Genomic DNA, 26245 nt, shown 5'->3' with positions numbered 1-26245 from the left:
CTAGGAATGATGGAGAAGGGAGATTATGCCAAGTGAGGTAGCGATGGATAGGAGTGGAAAGCAAAAGGTATAAGGTGGCAGGAAAAGGAGATGCTTCAGGAATGATAAAACAGCCTGAAGGGAAACCCACCTTAGGGGTATGTACACAAAGGAAGCAACCTGGGAAACAAGCAGGAGGAACTAGAGCTCCACATGTGATCAAAGAACTGCAACATCACTGGAATAACTAAGATGTAGTTTGCACTACTGAAGTTGCAATTACTGGGGGTCAGCTCTGTGGCAAGTGACATGGGGAATCTTGTTACACTGAAGCTGGGCCAGCCATGTGCCTGGCAGCAAAGAAGGCTAACAGCATGCTGTGGTGTATTATCAGAAGCATACCCGGTAGATCCGGGGAAGTGATTCTGCCACACTACTTAGCACACACTAGATCATGTCAAAAATACTGGGTCCAGTTTTGGGCTCCCCCGTACAGGAAAGCCATGGACAAAGTGGAGTGAGTTCAGTGGAGGGCCATCAAGATGGTCAGGGTGCTGACGCACATGTGATATGAGGAGAGGCTGAGGTAAAAAGAGCTTGTTCCACCTGCAGAAGAGAAGGCTTCAAGGGGCCTAATAGCAGCCTTCCAATACCTACAAGGAGGTTATTGATTAGATGGAGCCAGGCTCTTCACCTTGGTGCATGGTGGGAGGATGAGAGACACAAGTTGAAACATGACATAGGTTGAAACAAGAGAGGATATAAAACTGGATATAAAAAGGAACTTTTTCACCATGAGGACAAGCAAATAGTAGAGTGGGTTGGCCAGAGAGGTTGTGCAGTCTACCTCCTTGGAGGTTTTCAATAGGTGATGGGATAAAACCCTGAGCAACCTGTTCTGACCACAGACCCGACCCTGCTTTGAGCCAGAGGTTGGACTAGAGATTTCTTAATGTCCCTTCCCACCTGAACTATCCTGTGATCCTGTGATCCTATGACCTATGATCAAATGAAACAAAGACTACAGAGATTCCTGGGCTGATGAAGAGCAGTGGTCAGTCTGGTTTGGGTTCAGGAATGCTACAAAGTGGATGGTGCAATATACTACACAAATAATCAGCGCAGTGAGGAACGTGAGTGTCAGCGTGGACCAAACTGTGTTAGGCAGAAAAGGTGAGTTACACATAGCAGAATGTATTAAACCCTCGAGAGGTTATTTTTAAGAGACAGAGTTCCTCTGATGGATGCAAGAATTGACAGCATTTCAAATACTCTTTAGTCTGTTTATTCAGACAGATTGCTCATCAAGCTCCACTACTTTTTACCAGAGAGCTGACATTGTGCTCTGGAAAATGGTAGCGGACCTTGATGACTTACCAATGGCCAGCTCACAATAAGAATATCTTATACCCCTGCAGAGGACACAACTTATGCCTGGTTATATTTCATAGGTGTCTATGTATTTCCACATCCTTCTCGCCAAACAATATCCAAGCAAAGAGTAGACAGGCTGCATCTGAGAAACCTGTGGCAGACGTTTGAAAAACCTCAGTGTTAACCACTTTCTTCCTACTAGAGGAAGGACATTTTCTATAGCTATTCAAAAGCCTGCAGTTTTGAACTACTTTCCACCCAGAAGCTGTCAGGATAGGAGAAGCATGAGATTAGGCAAGTCCCAGCTTGAAACTGATAAAGAAACAAGGGATAAATGTGTGTTTTAAACTGTTATGAAGATCTCAGCTTGATCTCAACTTGAAGAGTTGGCCAGCAACAGAATGACAGACTGAGCAGGTGTCTGGATTAAAATGGCCGAGCAAATCCCACAACTCAAGTAGCTGGGGATAGCAGAACATGAATGAGCCAGCGTTTTTGTTTTGTTTTGTTTTGTTTTGTTTTGTTTTTTCCTACAGCTTTGTCTTACTGTATTTTTACAAGGATGTAGCACTCATGAATTTCCACATTAAGCCTCTGCTCAATAACAGTGATTGAGGACAGCATTACAAAACCACGCAACATGTCTGAGAATAGGATGGGTGGGAGGCAGGGAGGATCTTAGAGGGATTACTTACTTGAATTTTCTGTATAGCCTGTGTTCCTTCTTCCTGCGAGTAGTCTGCATTTGGCTGTATTCAAACATATTTTGTGGCCTTTGAAACTCAGGTCAGTTCAGGTCACTTGGGAATAACACTGGCACTTCTTCAACTTTCAACTTTATGCTCATTATAAAATTTTACCAGCCTAAATGTCATGGCATAGTTGTCTTCTTCTATTAAAAGGACATTGTATAGTGCTAGACTATGAATCAGTCTCCGGAGAGATGTCAGAAAATTCTCTGTTCATCAATATCTCTGGCTGACAACTACAGTCTGGGATTTTTCACTGAGACAGATATCCGCTTGTGTCCTATCAATGCTAGTAACATAAGATTTTTAATCAATTTTCATTTAAGAATCCTCTAGATAATAGGAGTGATGTATTGCATGAGCATTTACATTGGTCACAGTGTGTAGAAAGAAAATAAAAGAGGATTAGTGTAACTGTATGTTCCTTCAAGCAAAGTTATATTCAATTATTCTTTCAGGAGTAAAGCTGACATGAATGAGGGTGTGCAGCTGTGGATACTTTCAGCCATATGATCTTTCTCGTTTATGGCATCTTGCGCTAGTAAAAACTCTGAACTGTAACTCAGAAACTTGAACTTTGCTTTGGATTCTGTTTTTACCAGCTAATGCTATAATGCATTAGTGTAGTTACGATATAGGGGATATCTTAATTTGGCTCTCCTCTATTGAGCTAGCCCTGGGTAGTGTTAACCCTAGAGAGAGACCACATAGTTTCATCAAGCCTAAATTTCAGAGCACTTTAAAAAGGGAGTAAGTGAAAATAATTAACAGATTGTAGAACTTGTTTTCCTGTTATGGTTTATTTAGCAAAAAGCCCATACCTAACATAAAACACCTGGGGGTTTAATAATTTCAATTCATATATTCATTTTTAAAACAAGCCCATATCTTTAAAATTCCCTGCTAACTTAATGAGAACCTCAGCAATAAAGGCTTGGATTTATATAATTCCTGTGCTTTCTGGAGTATATAACTGTGGAGCATATAATTCCAGCTTTCTGGAGATCTTGTACATGCACAGAGGGGTTTGCTTTCAGGCTTATGGTGGAGAACCTTGGGAGATGTCCATGATACAACTTTTTTAAATGAGGGAAACAAAAGTTCTCTGTTAAACTAAGTGTGAGTGAAAGTTTTAAAATGAATTGCTGAAAACAGTCAGGAATTAAATTAGTTTATAATATCAGACAAGATTTTTCTAAGCATTCCAAAGGAACGCACCTATGGGCTAGGTCATGTGTAATCTATCACATACGTTCCAGTGCCAGAGAAATGAAAGATACATAAATTAATAACCACTTTCTAAATAGGAACCAGAGAAGAGCTATGGAATGTCTGATCAGGAGGTCTGACATCTGTAGCAGGCAAACTGAGCGAGGGGACATGCAGAGAAATTTTATATACTTGGGAAGACTTGCTCCAGCTTTTGTAGACAAAGAATAACGTGAGTGGGTCACCAGGAGATCCTTCTATAATCTTTATTATTAGATACTCATAAATAATTTGGGAAACATGAGTATGTTATAAGGTCTGTTAAGGTCTATAACATGAGTATGAGTTATAAGGTCTGTTAATGACTCTAAGGTATTCAGGGTAATAAAAGTGCAAGCCTAAAGAGCTGCAGAAGAATCTTGCAAAGCTTGAGTGATCAGATGATAAAATGTAAATGAAATGCAACAGTGATGAATGCAAAATACTGGACATGGAGAACAGCAGTCCCAACTATCTATGCATAGTGAAGTATTTTAAGGTGAATATTGCTGTCCAGAAACAAGATCTTTGAGTATAATTGATGGTTACTACGAAAATGTCAACTCATTGCTCACAAGGGGTCAAAGCAGTAACTCAAATATTACCCATTACTGTAGAAGAATGAAGAATGAAATAGAAAATAGTATGATGCCACTTCAAAAATCCATGACATACTGACCCCTTGAATAAAGAGTGATGTTCTGTTCCTATCTTCTTCATGAGACTTCCTATTGTAGAATACGAAAACACACAGAGAAGAGTGGTAATGGCTGCATCCTGTCATATCTACTTTCCTGGACAGGTGGAATAGTGAGGAATAAATGAATCCCAAAAAGGCCAAGTACTATCACAATCTTTGATGAAAATAGAGCCTCAGCTGCTGGGCTCCTGCTCTCAGTGGAGCAGATGAGAGGACTTGCATGCTCCTGGGAGATGGAGCAAGGATGTATCACAAGAAATCCTGTGGATTTGCTCACCTAGGGCCTAGGATTTCCTTAGCATTGGAATGTTTCTTATGGTGGTCTCAAAACGGCTACAGTGTAAGAGCACTATTCAAATCTGCTGTTTGTAACCTGCTACAGTGCCGATCTTTCAGTGCTGATCTAACATCACCATTAGGAAACGTGTATCTATTTTTTGGAGCAAGACACAGCTGAGCATTTCCCAAAGGGGTCTTGAGATGCATCTTCCTTGTCCCTAGAGTTGCCCTTAGGTGTAGCTTTGGGAGGATGCGTGTGTGAAAACATTGACCCAGGAGAGTAAGCCAACAATCCCTGGCCCCAGGCCAAGTAGCCACTACCTGTACTGCCAGCTGTCTCTAGAGACCAATCTGGATACATTCCCATCCTGAAATATTTGTCCCCTAGAACACTTCCATATCCTATGTCCCAGTACACATTTCTACCACATCCAGAGAGCATGTGAAGATGAGAGATGGGTATAAAATGTGCCTTTCCACCTCTTGGATTCCTGTAGAGGAAAGCTGGCACACGTTAAGTAGGGAGAGAGTCATGAGCCACTTGATGCTGGTCAGGTTGATGGGATATGCTGCAGAGTGTATGTATCTGCTCCACAGTCTGGATTTAGCTTGTATCTGACATGGAAAACTGGGCTATTGTTGACCTCTGCCTTCCTAATGGAGTGGCTTCTGCCCTCTGCCCCAGCTCAGCTATACTGGTCTACCCACGAACTCTGGGAAAGACACAAGGCCTTCTTCTGTATGCATAGCTGTAAACTTCATTTCTCTTGGAAATGTAGGAGAGAATATCTTCCTGACTGTCCAGGCTGTCAACGCATAGCATTAAAATGATAAGCCAGGCTCTAAAATTATAATATTATAAATCATTTTAATTTTCTGTATATCACATAGGGTTCTTGGCATTTCAGGCTTTTCTCAGCAACTAGAAAAGCTGCAAAAAAATTTTGGAAAACTAAAGCTGCAATTCTTGAGAAATTTCTCAGGCCTTGCAATTGAAGCTGTGAGAGGAACACTGAAATCTGCAAGTATTGTAGTAAAACTTTAATCACTGGTAACATCATTTTTTTTGCATGTAGATTCTCCAGTCCTTCATTGACTGTACATATTTGACAAAGTGTGATAAGAAAGGATGAAAATAACTCTTATTTAGCTGCTTCCTAACATCCAGCTTGATTCAGCAAGGTTTTTACACAAAGATTTTCTCTATTCTAAGCATGTGTTTTAATAGTTTCATGAGATGTGTATAAATATATGTATGTATTTATGGAGCTGGATTCCACTCTCACAAAGCCATTGGCAAAATTCCTATGAAGTTCCAAGGGAACAGGATTAGCCCGTTAATGTTTTAATAGTTTTGTGACTTCTCATTGGCTAAAGGACAAGCTACAGAAAGCAGACTTTCTGTGAGGTTTAGACTACATTCTTTCTGCCTTTTATCAGGAAAACAAAACATAGTTGAAGTCTGTCAAGCCTAGACATTTCAGAAGATTTCCTGGCTTATTTATAAGAAGATTCAGGAAAAAGTTGCATCCATGAAAGAAGAGATTTTTAATTTTTTTCATGGGACAGTTGCCTTGTAAATGAGTGAGATAGCAGCATATCCAGAACCAATTTATTAGAATGGGCATGGCCACACTTTTTAGTCTCTGCTCCAGTATGGGGTTCTGGTCCAAAATATCTCCTGGACCTGCCAGCTCTGTCATGATGTTGTTTCTAGTGAAACAGGTAAGTTAATTCAATAATTAGCTATTGACAATACGAAAGAAGTTTCCTTTCACATAGCATTTTAACCTTCACAAGCAGCAAACTAGTTTCACTAATAGATCTGAAATAAGAATTTAAGTTTGATAAAAATTAGTCATGAAAAATGTTGACTGAGAAACTATAGAATTTTATATTACAACTCACTCTGACTAGGTCATTAATACAGTTTTCTTCTATTTATGCTGGTTCATACAGTGAATAAATAGTATTTACATTTGTTTTATATACTCTCCTTTCATATCAATAGCAATTAATATTAGATTATTTTTTTCAATTTCCCTATCAGATATCAATACAACAATGAATCTTTCTTATTTTTTACTATTTTTCCCACTTTCTTGCCTTGTAAAAACAGCTTTGCTTTATTTGTGACACTACTGTTTAGCCTTTTAGACATACACAAGTGTTTATTAGGCATTCCTTTTTGTGTTTCTGCAAGCTGATATTATTGGTAGCATTCTACATCTCAGCTTTTCACAGAAGGCTAGCAAAACTAGGTATAATTTTTGGATTATTACTTGTAGAGCTCTAGCAAACCATCAATTTGCTTTTCTACTACATCTAGAAAAAAATTTTAATAAACTTGCTTCTTCATCTATATTGTCTTAAAATTTGGGACAGTTTTAGGTATTTAATGACAAAATATCTCAGTGAAATTCATTTCTAGGAAATTTTCATATGTGTTTTAATCCCCATATTTATCTTTAACTCAGTACATTTTAAAATATAGTTTACTTAGGTGTTGTAGTAAATTTTAATTCGTCTGAAGAAAATTCATATATAAATTTAGGATAGATTTCTATGAAAAAAGTTTATCTTAACCTGAAAGTAATAGTATATTTCTATCCACCTGTCCTCCACTTAGCCAAGTTCTTAAGGAAGCATGCTTATATGTGCACATTACTGAGGTTGTAACTTTGCTTATAGCATTTTTATGAATAACAAGTTATTAGGTGAAATGTATTCCAAATTTTTTACTAGAAAACATTCCTGTTGCTTGTGTGAGAGCTTCTTGCACATAAAAGAATACAGAACGGAAAGGGCTCTCAGGTTTGTAAGCCACATTCAATCTATCGTATACCTCAAGCAAAGTGCTGGTGCCATCAAAATTAACAAAAAAATTCCTAGTGATCTCAATGGGGTCAAAATTTTGAAAGCATATAAATTCATTCATGGTGAATAACTTTGTTATAGTGAACTGTGGAACTTGTTTACATCAGATAATTTAAACCATAGTAAAGAAATCATAGTAAAGAAATAATCATAAATCACTTTATCCATATTTCCTAGACAAACACCAACATAGCTATAAAAATCATCAGTCAGGGTACATCAGGATCATGGCTGAAAGAATCAGTAAATCCTTAAGCTCTTATGTCATTTCTGCTTTATATAGAAAGTTCATTTTTTTCATATTCCAAATAAACAGTCACCACTTCCTTTCACCACTAGCTTAATATAACTCAGTAATTGAAAGGTCAAAAACTGATTATGCTATAGCCAATGATGGAAAAATAGATTTAAATCAGGCTGTTTGCAACCATAGAGATTCATTTTTATAATTCACTTCTTAGGTCAAAGCTTCAAGCAGCGATATCTGCTGCATCCAGAATACTTTTAAAGAGTGACTACTGTTGTCACCCTGGTGCAGTTTGAGTGCTCTGAGTAACAAAAATGAATTGAAAGACCCTTTCAGGTAACTTTGATTAAATTTTAATGACACTAAAATTTGTTTTGCATTGGGTGCTCAGATTCTCAAGCTGAGGTGGCTCATATGTTACCAATGAAACTTCGAACACTCTGAAGGGAAGAAACTTTCAGTGCATGGCAAAGGTTAAGGCTTTCTGAATTTCTGTTTTGCATTTTAGAGTCTAAATTCTAATAAAGGTCTGTTTAAATGCTAGAGTGGCTAAATGTTAACTGAAAGCTAAAACTGAGATCAAAACTCATGCTCAGCTGCATATTGTCATGGCCTGAGATCACTATAAATTTACCTGAAAGCTTGCTTTTCTACTGCTGAGCATGCATAGCATCTCAACTATGATGGCACTGAGTAGCTCAAGGCTTAGGTCATAATAAGATCTCACTGGGATCTGTAAAGATAATCACAGGCCTATTTCAAATTGAGGAGTGATTTGGCAGCTGTTTTCAGAACATATGTACAGAACTGGACTTTCTCCCAAATATGGCCAAAGGAGGAAAAGCTCCCAAGTTCTCAGTAGTGGTTGCCATATTCATCAAGGAAACTACAATTCTTCATCTTCCTGAGAGAACTTGAACTCCTCTCTGAAGAACATTAATCACACGGATAAAAGATATAGATGCAAGCCTGTCTCATTGAAGAGACATTGAATAATTGAAATAATTAATGAAAAAATTGCAAATGATTGGAAATTAACAGGGGAGCAGAGAATGACAGCACAGGTCAGCTAATAAGGACCATTTGGATCACATAGAGGCATGAGCTCATCCTCAGAGCATATGCTGTAATGGCTTCTTTTTGAACCATTTTCACTTAATTAGACAGACATTGGAAATCAAGGTGTCCCACCTCCTTAGAACCTCTTTCCCATATCCCCCAGGATAGTGCTTTATTCCCAGTCCAGTCTATCTTCTCAGTGGCCAGTGAATATGTCTACTTAATGCGAAGAGCTTGGCAGGAAGGACTGAAAATGTCCCAGTGCAGAACACATTCAAGTCTTCTGTCTAAGGCACCTGCATCAATCTCTGTCAAGCTAAGAAGGGAAAGAAAGCTATCTTCCTCATTCCAAGTAACTGCCAGCTTTCTTCAGCCTTTCTCAGTATCCAGATCCTTAAAGATTTGCCCCAGTGGGAGTGGAGACCACTGCAGACCCAATGGTAACATGTAAGATGCAGGCTTGCTTTTCTTAGCTGTTTTTGGTAGGCCCTGTATAAGTAGCCCATGAGTAATTCCCAACATGCTATCATTTAAGTCCTCACGGGTTGCAGTTGACTCTATGTAGCCATTTCTTTGATAAGATAAACCTTTGGGGATTTCTTAGCTTTTTATTTTAATACTTGAGGCCACTCTGACACTCTCCTAACAAATTGCAAACTTCTCACCATCTCTTTTGAAGCCTGGCCATCAGAGTTAATCATAATATGAAGACAGAGTTGAGCCAAGAACAAATGCTGCACCATAGTTCTTTTCAACATTCCCACTTGTATGTTGAAACACAAGGATGTCAACAATCTCTTTTCCTGCAGCATTGCATAAAGAGGTTTCCTGTCACTTCATTTCTACAATTAAATTTAAGTCCTTCTCAGAAATCATTGCTGACCTGAAACACATCTTCCAGCTGTGGCTTCTAGGAGTAAATTTTGCAATAGGTGTATTACAGTGTATGCTCTGCGGATGAGCTCGTGCCTCTATGTGATCCAAATGGTTCTTATTAGCTGACCTGTGCTGTCATTCTCTGCTCCCCTGTTAATTTCCAATCATTTGCAATTTTTTCATTAATTATTTCAATTATTTTATATGTTCTTCTAACTCTGCATTTAATATCAACTTTTGAGGTTAGCTGACTCAGTGCTTAATTTTGTCTGGTGCTGACCTCATTTTATATAAGTTGATTCTTTTGTTTTTTTCATCAGAATGTCTTCTGGTGGAAAACCAAGCATCTCACATCACTAGTGACCAGGTATTAGATTTCAGACTCTGTTTCTGGCTTTGCAGAGACTGACAAATACATAAGAAAGTGAAGTGAAACTGTCATTTATGCTTAAGCTGCTCCACCCTCTTGTTAAGTGAGTTTCTTTCATCAATTTTTCTCAAATCTGTCTCTGGAAATGGAACCAAACAAGCAGCTTGTAGCAGTTATGAGGCTTTCCCTGTACTTCCTTTGCTGTTTAATGTGTTTGTTTATTAGAAACTGAAGTGCTATCCTTTAAATTAAGTAATCTTTTCTACAACTGCGTCATCTCCATCGCTTTGCCTCTTCAAATGAGGTTCAGTGACCTGGGAGTGTCTCAAGAATCTCCCCTGGCTCCCAGCATTTTGGGGCCTGCACCAGGGAAACGTCAAGAAGCTTTTATTTTGGGAACGTACATTCCTTTCTCATGCATGTTGTAAATATTCTCTCCTTATCTTGCAAGTCCATCAAATGAAGAATAAGTATAGACTTTCTACTCCCTGGAATTTCAAGGAGGGTGTCTGGAAATTAGCTGTGAGTCTCAAAGCAGAACTTTGGACAGGCTTCATTTTATGCAGCAAAAACGTGTATGAATGAGTGGTCCCATATAACAGCTAGACAATTTTCATCACTATCCTTGTTTTGAAAACAAACAAACACAGGATTTTCTTTATTTTTCCAACAAACTTAGGTCCAAAGATAAGATACAGGTGAAGTTCATAGCCATATAGTAACCTGTTTATGTTATTAACAACAACAAAAAAATTAAAAGGAGAGGGAAAATTAATTCTCTCCTAGGGGAAGGAATGGAAGGAGTAATCAGGCTGAGAAATGCTACAGAATATAATGACTTCCTAAGAGATCTTAGGCTTTTTTGATTCCCAGTTCTGGTTAAAGAGCCACTTGGATGGAAACAGAAAAAGGGGTTGAGCTTAAATCTTCTGTATCCATAGAGGAATATTTTGCCCAAGCTCAGAGTAATGCTGTTAGTCCATTGACATGTGCATGTGTGTTCAGTGATGACTGTCAGCCCTTGACACCTCACCAAGCTTGCAGAATCCCAGTACATTGCACATGTATGAAAGGCAGTTCTCAAAAAGGTTCTGGTCCAGATAAAGGGATCTTCCTTGGAAAATTGAAAAGGATCCTTTATCATGATAGTTATTTTTGAAAACGTATTTAGTCTGCTCTCCAAAATGATCATGGCAATCTGTAACATTTTCAATCAGCACAGAACTACTCATTTTTGGTGGCGTATAGTAATGGTGTTCTTGGACTATCTGCCTGCCTCTGGCCTCTCAAAGTCCTGGTTTAGGAGACCAGCTGCGATATTACACAGGGACTGATATTTTCCCTGGAAAAATAATGATCAAGTCATCATACTGATGTTGATTGGTAAGCAGTATCTAGCACTATCCTTTCTCTACTGCTTCACTCTTAGGTGGGCATTTCTTCAACAGCTCAACTCTAGCATATAACAAACCAATTTTGCATTTAAGTCTTCTCTTTTTAGCCATTCCTTTCCTAAACAGTATTTATCAACTATGGCCCTCTGAAGGCCTCTTCAGTAAGATGCCATGTAATAAAGATGTGTCAGAAAGGCTGATATTAACAGAGAGCAAGCTAAAAATGTGAGAATCCCTTTGGGACAATTGTAAGCCTTAAACTGATAAGGCACGTGCCAGAGATGTTTACCACAACCCAAACATCATTCATTGATTTTCTGACAAAAATATTTCACCCCATACAGAATGGTCATACCTAGGCAAAAAAAAAAAAAAAAAAAACTTTTCGGACCAGTATAGTCTCCTCTATCAGTCACTGTATATAAAATCCTTGTAAAAGTCCCCTGATGGGGACTGATGGTGGATATTTTTAACATCAGAACAGATTTTATATTTAGAAGCAATTCTAACCCAGTGGAGATGAATGTAAACCTCCCCTGTGTGCTGACAACTGTACATCTACATCCCTGTGCTCACCCACTCCTGCTAAAACATAAGCCTCTCATTTCTCCATATCTGCTTTCTGGTCTTAGTCCAAGAGCAAGACTGTTCCTTGTCAAGGCCAAAAAGGCAACGCAAAAGGTGCAAGTGGGCAAACAGAACTGAGATGAACAGTCATGTTTTTTGTTTGTTTATTTGATTTTAAATAAGAAAAAGAAAGATGTTAATGGCAAGGTTGCAGCCATTGGAGGACAAAATGGCTTTTGCAGTGCTGGTGGGGAGAACACAATGCACTAGAGAAAAAGTGTTATTAGCAAGATAGTATTGTTTATTCATTACTCATTTATTCAAATTTTTACTGAACACAATTGATCATCTTTAAAAATAGGCCAAAATAAAACAGCCCTGAAAATTATCATCAATCAGATTCATAAATTAATCCAGAAGAAATATAAATACACAGGAATAATTAGTGGACCATGACATAAACTGACTGTAAAATGCTTGGAAAGATTTTAAGATTTGTGAAGATCAGCACACATTTTCTACAAAGTAGGAATGAAATTCCAATGTTTTTGGTGCACCCCCCCCCAGATCATAGCAATTAAATATCTGTGGATTTTTAGAAGGGAACCAGAGACATGTTGAATAACACTGTGGCAATAGATTTCTTGCTCAAGCAAATATAACCATTGATGAAATGTCACTACTAGCTTCCTGGGGAAGAAGGGATTTTGTCTTTCCCTCCCTTTTTACCTCATCTCACCTTGCCTTGCCTCTCCTCTCTGCCTAAATTTGTATAACTGAAGGAAGCTTGTACTATTAAAGATCACAAGGCTCTAAATGATTTTCTTTATGTCTAATATTTTTACCCACAGGCCAAAGGATCTCTGTTGGAAAAAACCACATCTAGATGGCTCAGCTATAAAAAAGAATGCTTGAAAATGCTACAGGAATCAGCTGTAGTTACTGGTAAGGAAACAAACAGCACAATAAGGCAAAATATTTAAAGTAACATTGCTGAATATTCAAATATTCAAATTCTTTACCTTGCTTTGAAGAAGCGTGTATCTGTTTTTAAGTTCTAAATGTATTACAATCAGCTATAACTTGATAACCAAACAGATGCAATCATGAAGTTAAGGTCTCTTTTTGTCCTGAAACATGTTATATGTTACAAATCCAGATTATATACAGGAGAACCCTTGAGTAGCTGATCCTGAGCTATCACTGTGGTACAGCACCGAGTGCATCGGCAAGATGTGGGTACTACCCATTTTAAGCATGAACACATCCTTTGGATGCAGGAGACAGCTCCTATTTCAATCTGAAGGAAGTCAAAGTCATATTTTTGGAAAGTGTGCTAGCCGTAAGACAACAGATAATGCAGGAGAAAGAAGGCAGTTTCAATTTCTTATTTAGAAACTGAGCCATGACCGACAAGAATCCAAAACAGATGAAGCAAGATAGAGGCTGATTTCTGGCTAGGAAAGTCAGCAGGAGGCCTGTTGTTTTCTCACAGAACTGTTTATGCATTTTGCAGTACAGCCATTATGTTAATAAAACAAACAAAAGCAAATAATTTAAGACAAAGACTAGGTTGCCCCATATTTATCTGACACCTATAACCATTAGCCTCAAGTTTCAGCCCTTATTTATTCTCCTAGCCCCATGCCTTTTGGATTCTTGGATGAAAAGTAATGTCTAAAGCTAGAGTGGACAGCAACTAATGTCTTCTCCAGAAAGGTAAAAGTGGTGGAGAAAGGAACTGATTCCACAAGACTGGTTGAGTGCTCTAAGGTTAATGTTTCTGTGCAAAAGGGGAGTTCATAATCTCTGATTATATCATTCTTAAAAGAATAAGCTCTGCTCAACTAGGTGCCAACTCAGAACGTACAGTGAATGAACAGATAATATTTCAATTGTATTTCAAAAGAGGTGGAGAGGCATGAACATGGATGGTAACTAAACTCCCTATCAGCAAGTGGGTAGCCAATGAGGACATGTATGTGAGCTGAGCCTATCATATATTCTGCTCATCACATATTGTCCTCCGTATTTAAGCTGAGGCATCCCAAATAGATGCTAGTGAGATAGCACACACCTAGTCTTTGTTGCTCTACATATTCTCTGTCCCACACAAGTTTTTCGAAGTATTGATGAGTGTCACAGAAAACAAGGAAGGATATGTTCTTCTAGCTTCGGATGGGCAGCAAACATTTAAGTTAAGAAAGAGGAACCTGAGCTTATCCTAAAAGGAAGGCAGAAAAACAGAAGTTAGCCAAGAGATTGCAGCAGCCAATAATGCATTTTATTTGATCCTTTTGTAGCTTGGTTGCAGCAATCCGATTCTACATTTTTAAGTGTTTTATCTTATCCTTCAGTTCTGAGAGTGATGTGATGTCTATGAAGCTTAAATCTGCCTGAGTTAGTCTGAGAGCTTCCCAGCTACCTAATTCCAATTTCCCAGAGAGTAACAGGGCACAGTGTCAGGGATGATGACAATCGTCTGAGCTGAAAATTGGTGTCACAGAGGTCATGAAAAATGGAACATCTTCCATTTGTTACCAAAAAGTCTCTGGCATGTTAACAAGACATGTCTGAATGTGTGTTATATGAACGTATGTGGAACAAAAGATGCCTTAGGATGATTTTGAGCTATGCCCTCAAGCTCCTAATGAAGCACATAAATCCTGCTTCTTTCCTATTGATCCAGGGAAGAGGGGTAACCACGGTTTTTGCATTGTGCATAGAGCATTGCACAGTGAATTCACACAGTTTGTCTGTTACATCTTGTAAATATTCTTTGGATCATTGCTTGCCAGAGCACAGCTCTCCATGTGACAGGAGTCAAAGCCACTCCACACAGAATGCACCCGTGTGATTGCAGGTTACCTAGAACAGTACGCAATGGTTTTCATAGTTATCCATTGAATAATTTTTTGGTAAAACAACATCTGTTTGCTTCTCTTCCCAGGAATACATTGTAATGGGACATTTGATCAGTTTGTTTGCTGGCCTTACTCACCCCCAGGAAATGTCTCTGTTCCTTGCCCTTCATATTTGCCATGGTTGGAAAATGGTAATGTGAAAGTGGTAACTTTTCTTGGAGTTGCTTGGAATCCAGCTAAGCGACAAGTGGTGCTGGTCTCTGCTGTCCCAGTGTCCCACTGCCTGAAAGCTTTCCTGTCTCACAGCTTTCCTGACATGAGGCACAGACTTGCTGCCAGTCTTTAGTTGGGACTTTATTTATCCTTTTCTTTCCATCTGTGCTTCTTACAGCTCCATTATTGTCTGCCTCAAATGAACATTTCCAAGAATGTGTAAACGTACTGCCAGGCCTTGATTGGCAGCAACAGATTTGGGATTCAGCTTCTGAGGTTCAACTTCTGGAGTCTCCACCGAAACCAGAAATGAAGCTTTCACCCAGAAAACTTCAATAGCCAAACAAAGGTGTCTGAGCAGTCCTTTAGTAAGCCGTACTGCACCGCCAGCCAAGTGTTGAATTGAACAAATGGGCTTTCCAAATAGTGTTTTCTTGAACAGAGTGAAGCAGGGAGGTACTAAGGAAAAGAAAAAGAGTAACATTTGCAGGAGTAAAACTATCCAAGAGCAAACAACCTTCCCTTTCTTCAAAATGAAAGGACAGACATTCCTACCAGCGGTGGGTAGATCTGCTGCCAGCTACATAACCTGCTTTCATAGCCACATTTCTAAAATCACCTGGGAGAACCAGTATGTTTAAGCCCTTTAGTTTATGGGAGACTACTGAGGGCTGCTTATCCTAGCTTTCTCCAGCCCACTCCACATGTGATTTGTTAAATTGAATGAATAGTTGGTTCTGAAATTTCATCATTTGCCCTTTTTTGGGCTGCTAAGCAGAAAGAGGCCCTGCCTTTATCTCTTCTCCCAAATATCTCCTTCTGCCAACTGTTTGGAACAAATCCAGCTTTTCATAATAGCATTTTAGCATCTCCTCTCCCTCCATGTAATAACGATTCCTTTTTTCCCCCTTTTCTATCTGAATTTCTGCAAATACAAGACGTAAGACATAGCACCAGTTCATGAAACCTTTTCACTGTGATCACAATGGGGGATACTTCACTTACAGCAACATTCAGCATTCCCATCCATGCCACAGCACCACTGGAGAAGAAGCATTAGAGAAAGCTCTGCTACCTGACTGTTCTAAGGATTCTGCAAGGCTGGGGATGGGGTACCTGTCTATCTGTCCTAGTACATAGTAGGACTTGGAAATACTCTGAAGTCCAAGGCTGATTTTTCATGGCTAATTGTCATTGCCAAGTCTGAGCACTTAAAAATTAGGATAGTCTAGAACTGAGACTGGCTTTCTGATCACATTTGGCATACATCTTTGGATTTTTTTCATCATATAAAGTAAGTGTCCACTCCAGTTATAGTCTACGTAAATTTTAGTCTCTGTTCCTGGCTCTGGAATCCTGAGGCACAATCTCATAGTCAGCCTCCTCATTGGCCCTTGTGAAGATGACAGTTTACGGTGTGTGGCCAAGCTTCTCCCTAGTACTGGTGCCTAAGATCTCCCAAAATGTTTTTCTTCTTTCTACCCCTTTGTGTCTTGGGTTGGTGAGTTTAACAGCTTTGGAGCTAACCTGGCAATAAAGCAGGACCACAGCACATCAGAGTGGTTTCTGAGTTGACAGCTCAGAAAGTTGGTTCTCGGAAACTAGCACAAATCCTAAGTTGGCTCCTAACCTGACCTGATTTGGGCTTCTGGGATTCCTTAGTTATTCATGTTTTGCCATTTTTTTTATTTGGCACCTTGTACAGAACAGGTCCTTAAAGACAGCCTCCATCTCTCTGTGGTGTGCCAAAGTTCCAGTAAAAGCACCAAAGTCATTTCCTTCTTTGTGGTGAGGGGAGATCTGTTACAGCCCCACTACTTGTCAGACCAGTAGAGGTGTGCTGACTACAGACATGCAGTCCCTACACAAAGCTCCTGCTCCATCATACCAGTCTGCACTCCAAAAGCAGTTCTCTCAGTTCCAGTTACCCTAAGAGAAATGAGATATTCTGCTGCTGCCACCCTTAAACACTTTCTAATTCAAAAATGAATAAAAAACCTGCCAGTCTGATTAGAAATAAATGGAAAGCAGCTGCTGAGGACAACTTTAAGATGAGGTCACAGAATCACAGAATGGTTGAGGTTGGAAGGGACCTCTGGAGATCATCTAGTCCAACCCCCCTGCTCAAGCAGGGTCCTCTAGAGCATATTGCCCAGGATCGAGGTCAGGGGGCTAAAAGAGATCCCATCTTTCACAAAGAAAATAAGGGGACATTACTGAAAAACAAACATCAGCCAGCATCTTCACACTGTTCCTCTGCTGTTATAGGCAAAATCTTAATTAGCATAGATGAGTACCACACAGTGTAAGTTGAGGAAGCTTTGTCAGTTTACATCACTCACTGCTCTGGCCCTAAAGTACAAAAATAAAACACCAACCACAGGTATTTCAAAACCCAAGAGAATGACCATTCTTTGATCGAACTATCCTCTTCCTCTTATAATTTTGGCTGCATGGCTTAGGCATACTTATGAGCTTAGTGAGGAAAAAGAAATAAAATGAAATGTGGGCTTTTCTTTTGGGTGTAGTAACCATGTGCTTACTGGAAATTCTAGGTACACACTCGGAGTTGATTTCCACTAGATTACATTCCTGCTTTCTCCTAAGCAAATATGCGAAAGAAATTAACAAAGATAAGATTTTTTTTGTTCCTTTGCGGGGGAGGGTTGGGCGGGGCAAGGGTTCTATTGCTCTGGAGAAAGGGAAAAATCTGCAAAGTGTGTATGAAAAATGAAATCTCTGTTTTGACCTTTCAGATTAAACCTCTGTTTACTTTCAGGAAGTGCAGGAAATGTATACAGAGTCTGCTTGGACCAGGGAATTTGGCAAACAAGAGAAAACTCCACAGACATTTGGCGTGATAGTTCAGAATGTTCTGAGAAAAATCATTTCAAACAAAACGTAAGTATGATGCTTTATGTCATGGGTTTAATACTTAATCTTCTTAATCCCTTCTTGAGTAACTGATAGAACATGTCTACTGAATACCTGAAAAAGATCTTCAGTTTTCGTTTAGATTACCAAATGGAAACCTGTACTTTTATGCAGAAAAGGGGGAAGAGGAGAGATAAAGGATGGGGATTCCTGCTTCAGATGCCACAAATTATTTTCTCTTCAGAGTCCAGTGTTCACATGTGCTGGTTTCTTTGTAATAAATTTGAAAAGTACAGCAACTTGGCTAGTAGATAACTAAAATTCAGAGGATGCTATAGTCTGCCCCAAACTGCCATAGTCTAACAAAGCCTTAATTCCCTTTGCTTCCTGAGCCTTCTAGCATTTAATGAGCCATTAATTGGTCCTTTCAAATGAAAAAGAGAGTGAAAAGCAAACCCATATCTTCTATGTGTACTGAATTTCACCCCAGAACCTAGCTCGTAGCGGACAGGAGGACTATCATAATGCAGACATCATCCTTCCCTGCTTGAGATAGCATGCAGCCCAAGTGCTGGGCTTTGGCAGCACAGGAGATCGCTCTATAAAAGTGAAAAAAGAGCAAAATAAAAATACTCATCTTGATAATGCTCAGCTTTTTGTATTGATGATAAAATGAAAAGAATTACTAATTGACTCTGGTTTGTGAAGCTGCACGTCATTCTCTTGCTTCATTTGCAAGAAGCCTGGCTGCATCTTCTACATAAGAATTTTGCCACAACATATGCTCAATTCCAACATTCAAGTTACATTTTCAGGAAAGGACATGTCTTCAGGCTGTGAACAAGGGATCTAAATCTGCTGCCCCCTTGCACAACTGGTCAGGGTGAGTTGCGATGAAAGCTGCAGAGTTTCAGATAACAGTAAAGCATGCAGCTTATTTGGTTTCATGCAGTTTATTTGGTTTCAGGCTTCTTGTGAATTCTATTGCCACAAAGTTCAGCTTAGCTAATGTCAAAATTAGCTCTCTTTGGTTAAGCTTTACCACTATTGATTCTTTGTTATTTGCTGTTTCTTACTTTGAGTTAATAATACAGTTTATTATTTATAATATTGTTTATTATTTAAAATATTGTTCATTATGTTATTGAATAATAATACTTTATTAAACAGTATTAGTTCAGCATCTTCATGTGTTACTATGATTTAGTAAACTAAATCATTAGTTAATTAACAAACTCTTATATAAGAGAGTTATTAATTAATTAATAAACTTAATAAACTCTTAATAAACTCTTAATATACTCTTTATATTAATTAACTCTTTATATAGTGACTATATGGACTTCCAAAATTACAGTTATTTATTCAAGTATGATAAATATTCATATGTGCTGAGGGTTTTTCATGGACTATGGATTACTCTGGATGGTAAACTTGTGGGTGGGAGAGTACCACATAAATTTATCTTGTATGACAGTAGGTAGTTTCTCTGAAACCTTTAACCAGCTTTCTTTCCAATGCTAAATGTGTTTTTGTACCTATTTCTTATATTTAGTCCAAAAAATCAAAAATGCTAGGTATCCATCCAAAACAAAGGAATCAGCTTAGCTTCATCTTCTTTGGTGTTGCAAAATTGCCACAGACAGGATAATAACTCATACCTTTTACTAGGTTAATTTCTGGGTTTTTTTGTTTTCAGGCAGCTGAGTGACTATGGCAATCTCCTGCACTCACACTGCACTCCCGGTACACTTTCACCCTCTCCAAGAAAGTTTTTATCAGCAGGCACAACTCCATATGCTCTGCAGATAGTACAAAATAGCTTAAGTTTATTAGAGACAGCTCATTGCCAAGGTGAAAGTGCTACAATCCCTGGCAGCGAGCAAAAGGATAAATAATAAAGGAAACTGAAATCACTGAGGAAAAGACACAAGTTCCAAGAAAGTCCTTGCAGGCCAAATAAGGATAACAAACATTATATATAGTATATTTCTATATCTTCTCTGCAGAGAAATTTTTCTTGAGCTAGAAAAATAATATGAAGATATGAGAAGTAGACATAGAAATCTAAATGAAACTAGGAATAAGAAATACTAATTGAAGCAAGTTGGAAAGAAGAAATGTGTGTGTGCTCTTTTTTCCTCTGATGTCCTGTTCATGTCATTCAAAGACATTCTAGATACAATTTAATTTAGTTCTAATGCTAATTTTGATTTTCTTTGAACTCGTGAAGGAAATCATGAGTTCACAATTTCAATGTCTCTAAAGACAGAGCTGAATCTCAAAACTGTACACACAAGACTGAGGTGCAGTTGTGTCCCCATGCTGCACAAATGGGAATTGCATATGTTTTTACAGGTTGAATGAGTTGATCTCATATCACAGAATCACAGAATCAAAGAATGGTTGAGGTTGGAAGGGACTTCTGGAGACCATCTAGTCCAACCTCCCTGCTCAAGCAGGGTCCTCTAGAGCACATTGCACAGGATTGCATCCAGGCAGGTTATGAATATCTCCAGCGAAGGAGACTCCACTACCTCTCTGGGCAACCTGTTCCAGTGCTCAGGCAACCTCCCAGGAAAGAAGTTTTTTCTCAGGTTCAGATGGAACTTCCTGTGGTTCAGTTTGTGCCTGTTGCCTCTTGTCCTGTCGCTGGGCACCATGGAGAAGAGACCGGCCTCATCCTCTTGACACCCCCCCTTCAGATACCTGTACACATTGATGAGATCACCTCTCAGTCTTCTCTTCTCCAGGCTCAACGGGCCCAGCTCCCGCAGCCTTTCTTCAGAGGAGAGGTGCTCCAGCCCTCTAATCGTCTTTGTAGCCCTCCGCTGCACTCTCTCCAGTAGGGCCATGTGCCTCTTGTCCTGGGGAGCCCAGAACTGGACACAGGACTCCAGGTGAGGCCTCCCCGGGGCTGAGGAGAGGGGCAGGATCACCTCCCTCCACCTGCTGGCAACACTCTGCCTAATGCACCCCAGGATGCCATTGGCCCTCTTGGCCACAAGGGCACACCGCTGCCTCATGTTTAACTTGTTGTCCCCCAGCACTCCCAGGTCCTTCTCTGCAGAGCTGCTTTCCAGCAGGTCAGCCCCCAGCCTGTCCTGGTGCCTGGGGTTATTCCTCCCTAGGTGCACGACCCTGCACTTGCCTTTGTTGGACTTCAGGAGGTTCCTCTCCGCCCAGCTCTCCAGCCTCTCCAGGTCTCTCTGAATGGCAGCACAGCCCTCTGGGGTGTCAGCCACTCCTCCCCCCCAGTTTAGTATCATCAGCAAACTTGCTGAGAGTGCACTCTGTGCCTTCATCCAGGTCATTGAGGAATATGTTGCACAAGACCAGAGCCAGGACTGACCCCTGGGGGACACCGCTATCTACAGGCCTCCAACTAGACTCTGTGCCACTGACCACAACCCTCCGAGCTCGGCCATCCAGCCAGTTCTCAATCCACCTCATCCACCGTCCACTCATCCAACCCTCACTTCCTGAGCTTACCTAGGAGGATGTGATGGGAGACAGTGTCCAAAGCCTTGCTGATATGCAGTATTTAAATGACCAGGATCCATTTGATGCATGTAATCATGACAGTGATTAGCTATAATGAGGAATCAGAATGGTATTTGTGTGACAGAAGTCTGGAAATGAGATCTTAAGTGCCTTCGGATTTCACAAAGAAACTAAGACTGTTCTCCAGGTGTCTCTTTCAAGCTCTGATTTCAAGAGGAAGTGGAGGGAACAGATATCAGAAACCTTCCATAGCTATGCTGCAACACAAAATAAGTCAGACATAAAGTTCTTGATTTAGTGTTCATGCCCTGCCTGCTTGCACGTATAACTTGATTATTTTTCTTTTTGTTCCTAGGAAGAAGAACATACATTACTTACCACACTACAGTTGTTGTACACTGTAGGATATTATTTCTCTCTCATCTCCCTTGTATTAGCTCTCCTTATACTTTCTTTACTCAGGTTAGTACAAATTTACAAACTTTTTTAAATTACAGACCACAATATGCACATTCTTCTTTTCATGTAATTGAGTTCATCATTTAGCTTCAGACATAAATACATATGATTTAAGAATAAGCCTTGTAAAGGCAATTCCTAAGAAAAATCCATTGATGACAGCACTATGAATACAACAGGTGTTTTTAATTTCTGCCAAATAAATGCATTCTAAAGCATTCATACATTGTTTTTTCTCCTCCAGAAAACTTCACTGCACAAGAAACTACATCCATATGAATTTATTCGCATCTTTTATCTTGCGTGCCACAGCAGTTCTCATAAAAGACACTGTATTCTACAATACTTACTCAAAAAGACCAAACAATGAAACTGGATGGATATCCTACTTCAGTTCTGAGGTAACTTGTTAGTTCATTGCTAATAGTGTATTGTTGCTGCTGGTGGCCATAACAGTTAAAGTCTCAGAACAGTTTGCCATATAGAAGCAAGTTTTCCGATGACTGTTATTTGAACTTTGAATAGTGACATTTTGCTGATAAAGCTGAGAGCAATCAAGAAAAGCTATCTGATTTGATAATTTATAATACCTACATATATACAATTATAATTACAATTGTACATACATACAATTATAATACATACAATACAAATGATAAAACATTGATTTTACATGAAGAACTATATGAAAAGTTCATGTAAAGCAATGGTTATACATAGAACCTTCCAATTAAGCAGAAGATTTTTATTACTTTTAATTTTAGGAACAAATCTATACATTTATTTGGCACTTGTGGAGAACTTTTTGTATTTTTTCACTTTTGGTACACATAACACAGTGCAATGTACTCAAATATTGTTTGTAACATGGTGTTACCAAACGCAAAGTGTCTGTTGTAAGAATGCACTAGCGGGAAAAAATCTTTCAAAGGTGTTTTGATACTAGGAAAATATGCTAATTTTTGTTTCATTTCTCTAGAAAATGGATTTACAACATCTGCCATTGCCACCACTGTGGGCATATTACATTTGTACAATGTTGGCTGAATATAGTTCACCCATGTTAGTAGGCAAAATTCCCTGCAACATTTTAATTGTCTTTTACCACAGAACTGCTTCTATGTGGGTTCTGTTAGCTTACTAGTTCATTAGTAATACTTCTGATATGCAGATGCCCCAGCCTACACACAAACATCCTATCACTATCAATTCTTACGTGTCATCTCCCCTCAAATTATTGTCTCCATCCAGTGTAGAAGCCTTTAAGTTGTTGCACTCCCTTCCTGCAAACACATTTTGGTTGCAGCCTCTCCCAAGCAGCAAGGAGAGTCATACTAGTGCTTCAGGTGTTGTTTTTTTCTCATTTCCTCTTAAAACTTATTCGGTATAACTTGCTTCATCCCACAGTCTGATAAATTAGCTCAGTAAACAATTTCTTCATCCTTCCTACTTAATGGTAAATCACAAGGTATTTCTTATGCTTGTATGAGTTTGTAATACCCAGGTTCATTCCAAAATTTAGTACTGAACATAGCCATTGCAGTGTTATTTTGCTGGGTCGCCTGTCTACCAGTAACACTTCTCTTCTACTGAATATAATTTACAAATTGATTCTTCTTCAACACTTTTCTTTTTATCCTTAGGGTCAGGGTCTCCTTCTCATCCAGCCTGCCTACAACCCCTGGCATGAACTGGGGGTCATTCTGTCTCCTGCCCCTTGCATCTCAAAAGGTAGAGGGCATACCCGTCTCTCAGTCATTCTGCCACCAAAGGCCTCCTAACATCAACTTATCTTCCCATACCCTCCCTTCCCAAACATCTGTGTCCTTTCTACATGTTGTAGATACTCCTTACACTCCTCACTTACCATTTGCCCCAGAAGCTCTCCACCTGCACTGCCTCCTGCTTCCCACACAGCTTTGTTCAGCACTTCGAAAAATGTAAATATTTTCTTCTTATGGGTCAGACTGAGGCATGAAGGCAGCAGAAACAAAGTAAAACATTCATAAGGCTGCTGACCCTAATCTTCCCCTTACCCCCCCGATACTATCTGCCTCCAAAGCCTTCCATGACAGCAGGTTCTAGAAGTTCGTTCCCTTCTTATTTTAAATAATTCTTTTTTTCTGTTTTGAACTGGTTTCCTACTGATTTCAATACATGACCCCTAATTCTAGTGCTTTGACATTTGATGAATAAGAAGCTGCATTCATCTTATTCATTGCTTTCATCATTCCTTAATCATATCCACTCTTGACCATCTCCTCTCCAAACTAAACTCCGAGAGTTGTTAGTTCTCCTCATTAAACAGTTGCTCCATTGGCTTATGATTTCAGTCATCCTTCTCTAGATCTTCTCTAACTTCTTTAGGTTTTCTTGGTTTGTGCCTTTGTTTAAGGCAAAATGATGCCTTTTGTCTTATTTTGAATAGCCTTCCCTATGAAACTTAAAATCTTGTTAGCTTAGTTGACTGCCATGGCACACTGCACAGATGCTTTCACAGAACTTTCAGTGATGACTCCAGGATATTTTTTATTTCTGAGACGTAACAGTATCTTTCCTGATACCTTATACTGAGAGTTCTACCTCAAGACATAAGGCTTTGGGAAGCACTGCTATGCATTATGGTGTCTACTGAGCAAATGATTCATTGTCATTTCTCACTTGTGCTCTTAAGATAAATCCCTTTATTTCTTCTTCAGTTTTTTTCCAGGATCTCTCAAATGATGGAAGCATCATCTGAAGCCAGATCTACAGTCATATGCTTGTCTGCACTCCAGAATGACAGATGATATTGAAAATCCTTTGCCCTCTCTTTTTAAAACATGGTTCTCTCATAAAAGCTACCCTTCCCCACGGCAGAAAATCTTTCTTTGGATCGCGTCATCTTAGCATGCAATGAATTGAGATAATATTCTCAGAGAACTATTCATAAAAGCCTATGTGAGAGGTAACAGTGGGTTTAGAACCTCTCCATGTGGGTATGAGATTGTGGGTTTTTTCCTTACTTTTTTGTGTTTGTCAGATTTGAATTTTGTCTGCCAGACAGCATCATCAGATTTGTCTACTTCACTTTGAAGACAGCCTTCACTTTCAGCAAATTAAATTCCATGTCATCATGAGATTTTATCATTTCATTATTCACTCTTCAGTTTATTTTATTGAGAGCTAAGATAACAAAGAGAAAAACCGTTGCCGGAGCCTTTATATATAATAATAATTCCTGGTCTCTCATTTCTACAGATTTTAATCATTTGCAGGACTGCACAGTTTTTCATGCATTACTTTGTTGGGGCAAATTATTTTTGGCTATTGGTAGAAGGAATTTATCTCCACACATTATTGGTAACTGCTGTACTCTCTGAAAGACGGCTGCTACAGACATATATTGTGATCGGATGGGGTAAGTGCAAAACAAATTAAAAGTTCTTGATGTTGTACTATTTTTAGAGTCAATTACAAACTTTATAAAGAAGAGAGAAAACTTTGCTCTTTTGTTTGTTTATTTGTTTAGAAGTCAACAGTTGTCCGTAAAGATATAACTAGAAATGATCCTTCAGTTGCGGTTCAGTTTGACCTGCAGACACTGGAAATGAGTAAATTGTTTTATATTAAAGTGATAGACTCAACAGAACAAGAATTTGAAATGCTACATGATTGGACTCCTATGTTTCAGGCATTTTTCATGGAATAAAGACTACGTAAAGTTAGTTACAAACTTTTGAAACTTTTTGCATAAATAATCTTTTTTTTTAATATCAGACTAATGTGAAAACTGACAATTATGTTTGTAGCTCACTCAGACAAAGGATATAACTCTGTAACTTGCCAGGACAAAGGGGAGAGAGGAAAGCCAAGGTTTCCTAATTCCCAATAATTATCTAAAATCTACTTGTACAGTCTATGAGCTCTTGAAGGTTTTAAGTGAAGATAAAAAAAAAAAAAAAGTCAAAATGTAGATTTGATGCAGGAATTATTATTTCAAATCCATTGGCCTGAGTTAAGGAGGACAGGATAGATGGCCGTAATAGGATCTTCTAACTGTATGACCTATATCAGTTCATGGGTTACAAGCTGGTACACTAACATGGCTCATTCTATATTGTCAAATGCAAAATTGTTTATCTACAACTGTAGGACGGTAGCACAGGTCACACCTAAAGAAAGGAAGAACCTATAGTAAGAAACAATGATTCTTAAAAGGATTTATGTAGTGGATGATTACCTAGTTGTAAATAAAATATTCCATATTTGCTTTGCTGTACTGGCTGCTAGAATTATTTACCCTGGATAAAAAGGTATGAATTTAAAGGGGTCTTTAAACATAAATAGGTGAAGTGAATGCCAGCTAAGATTGAAATTATAATAGTTACAGTTGGGATGTTACAACATTAACATGTTTAAAGGGATTTTTTGTTTATTGTTATCAAAACTGGGGCAAATTCCATGACAGTAAGTGGTGTCATTCAATTTAGGTGTTAAAAGGTGATACTAGACTCTCTGTGTAACCATCACAGATAATGAAGACAGTTCACTTCTGTTGGACATCTACCTTCTCTTTTGAATTTTTAAAAGGCAATTGGATGGCATCTAAAAAAATAGCCTACAGGAGAAA

The 26245-nt window shown here is 38.9% G+C and overlaps 1 protein-coding gene across 8 annotated transcripts in view; it reads left to right on the top strand.

Annotated features, from left to right (window-relative positions):
* Positions 1 to 5695: 5695 nt before the first annotated feature.
* The window catches only part of GLP2R (glucagon like peptide 2 receptor), a 49377-nt gene continuing 28827 nt past the window's right edge, over positions 5696 to 26245 (top strand). For 5 of the 8 annotated variants that reach the window (XM_009681662.2, XM_068913921.1, XM_068913917.1 and 2 more), the window contains exons 1-7: positions 5742 to 6054; positions 12571 to 12664; positions 14670 to 14774; positions 17576 to 17697; positions 21530 to 21636; positions 21878 to 22034; positions 24874 to 25033. In XM_009681662.2, coding sequence (XP_009679957.1) covers positions 5950 to 6054; positions 12571 to 12664; positions 14670 to 14774; positions 17576 to 17697; positions 21530 to 21636; positions 21878 to 22034; positions 24874 to 25033 — 850 coding nt within the window. In that variant the 5' untranslated portion in view covers positions 5742 to 5949. Of the gene's footprint in view, positions 6055 to 12570; positions 12665 to 14669; positions 14775 to 17575; positions 17698 to 21529; positions 21637 to 21877; positions 22035 to 24873; positions 25034 to 26245 lie in introns of all 8 variants that reach the window. The other 3 variants (XM_068913923.1, XM_068913919.1, XM_068913922.1) reach the window with 2 other exon arrangements.

The sequence above is a fragment of the Struthio camelus genome, chromosome 19, assembly GCF_040807025.1.
Source record: "Struthio camelus isolate bStrCam1 chromosome 19, bStrCam1.hap1, whole genome shotgun sequence".
In the NCBI taxonomy this organism is placed as follows: domain Eukaryota; kingdom Metazoa; phylum Chordata; class Aves; order Struthioniformes; family Struthionidae; genus Struthio; species Struthio camelus.
The sequence above is the reverse complement of the archived record's forward strand: the minus strand, read 5'-3'. Positions and strand labels throughout refer to the sequence as shown.